Source organism: Mandrillus leucophaeus, unplaced genomic scaffold (assembly GCF_000951045.1).
Source record: "Mandrillus leucophaeus isolate KB7577 unplaced genomic scaffold, Mleu.le_1.0 Scaffold53, whole genome shotgun sequence".
Classification (NCBI taxonomy): Eukaryota; Metazoa; Chordata; class Mammalia; order Primates; family Cercopithecidae; genus Mandrillus; species Mandrillus leucophaeus.
This window is the reverse complement of record NW_012105697.1, coordinates 1,130,561-1,131,381: the sequence shown is the minus strand read 5'-3', so window position 1 is coordinate 1,131,381 and position 821 is coordinate 1,130,561. Positions and strand designations below refer to the sequence as shown.

General features: G+C 60.9%; 1 protein-coding gene across 1 annotated transcript in view; it reads left to right on the top strand.

Annotated features, from left to right (window-relative positions):
- Positions 1–351: 351 nt before the first annotated feature.
- The window catches only part of PTPRH (protein tyrosine phosphatase, receptor type, H), a 33,680-nt gene continuing 33,210 nt past the window's right edge, over positions 352–821 (top strand). Inside the window, exon 1 of the mRNA XM_011996951.1 lies at positions 352–474. Coding sequence (XP_011852341.1) covers positions 424–474 — 51 coding nt within the window. The 5' untranslated portion in view covers positions 352–423. The remainder of the gene's footprint in view (positions 475–821) is intronic.

The window sequence follows — 821 nt, the reverse complement described above, 5'->3', positions numbered from 1 at the left end:
ATATGTGATCACCCAGCAAGGAGACAAGGGAGTCAGCTGGCCTTTCTCTCAACACCCGCCGCTCTCATCCTCTGCCCCACGACCCACGTTCGTGCAGCAGTGGGACGCAGCACCCAGTACCTCGGATGCAGAGGGAGATTTCAGGGGACAAAGTGGAGTGGGCTGGGGGCTGATGATTCTACGTGGGGCTGGAGAAAGGATCCGAGGCATCTCCAGTGTCAGAGCTAGAGGCAGCGGTGAGGGAGGAAGGTGAGGGCCAGCGGGGCAGGGCTGGGAGCTAGGTTCCACTTCCTCCTCCTCCCCTTCCCGCCCTGGCCTCTGGCTTCACCAATGATCTGGGAAAGGGGAAACTCTTGAGTATAAAGTCCAGCAGGTGGAAGGACCAGGCCTGGGACTCCTGGATCCCCAGCAGTATCTGGAGGCATGGCTGGGGCTGGCGGGGGCCTCAGGGTCTGGGGGAGCCTGGTGCTGCTGGTAAGTGCTCCCCACCCAGAGCGGGCTCCCAAGGCAGGGACTCCCAGGTCTGAGGGAGAAGGAGCTGGGTCCCTGCACCTCGATCTTGAGGAATTAGGTGCCAAAGACCCCCTGGAGAAGGAAGAGGGCTTCAGGCTTGGCAGAAACTGTAGGAGAGTCTTACACCTGGGCTCTTAGAGACTGCTGTGTCTGCTGCGGGGACACTGGCTTCACCCGGGCTTTTAGAGATTGTTGGCTGCGGCGGGGACACCGGCTTCACCTGGACTCGTAGATACTGCCATGTTTGCTGCGGGGACACCGGCTTCACCCGGGTTTTTAGACACTGCTGTGTCTGCTGCGGGGACACC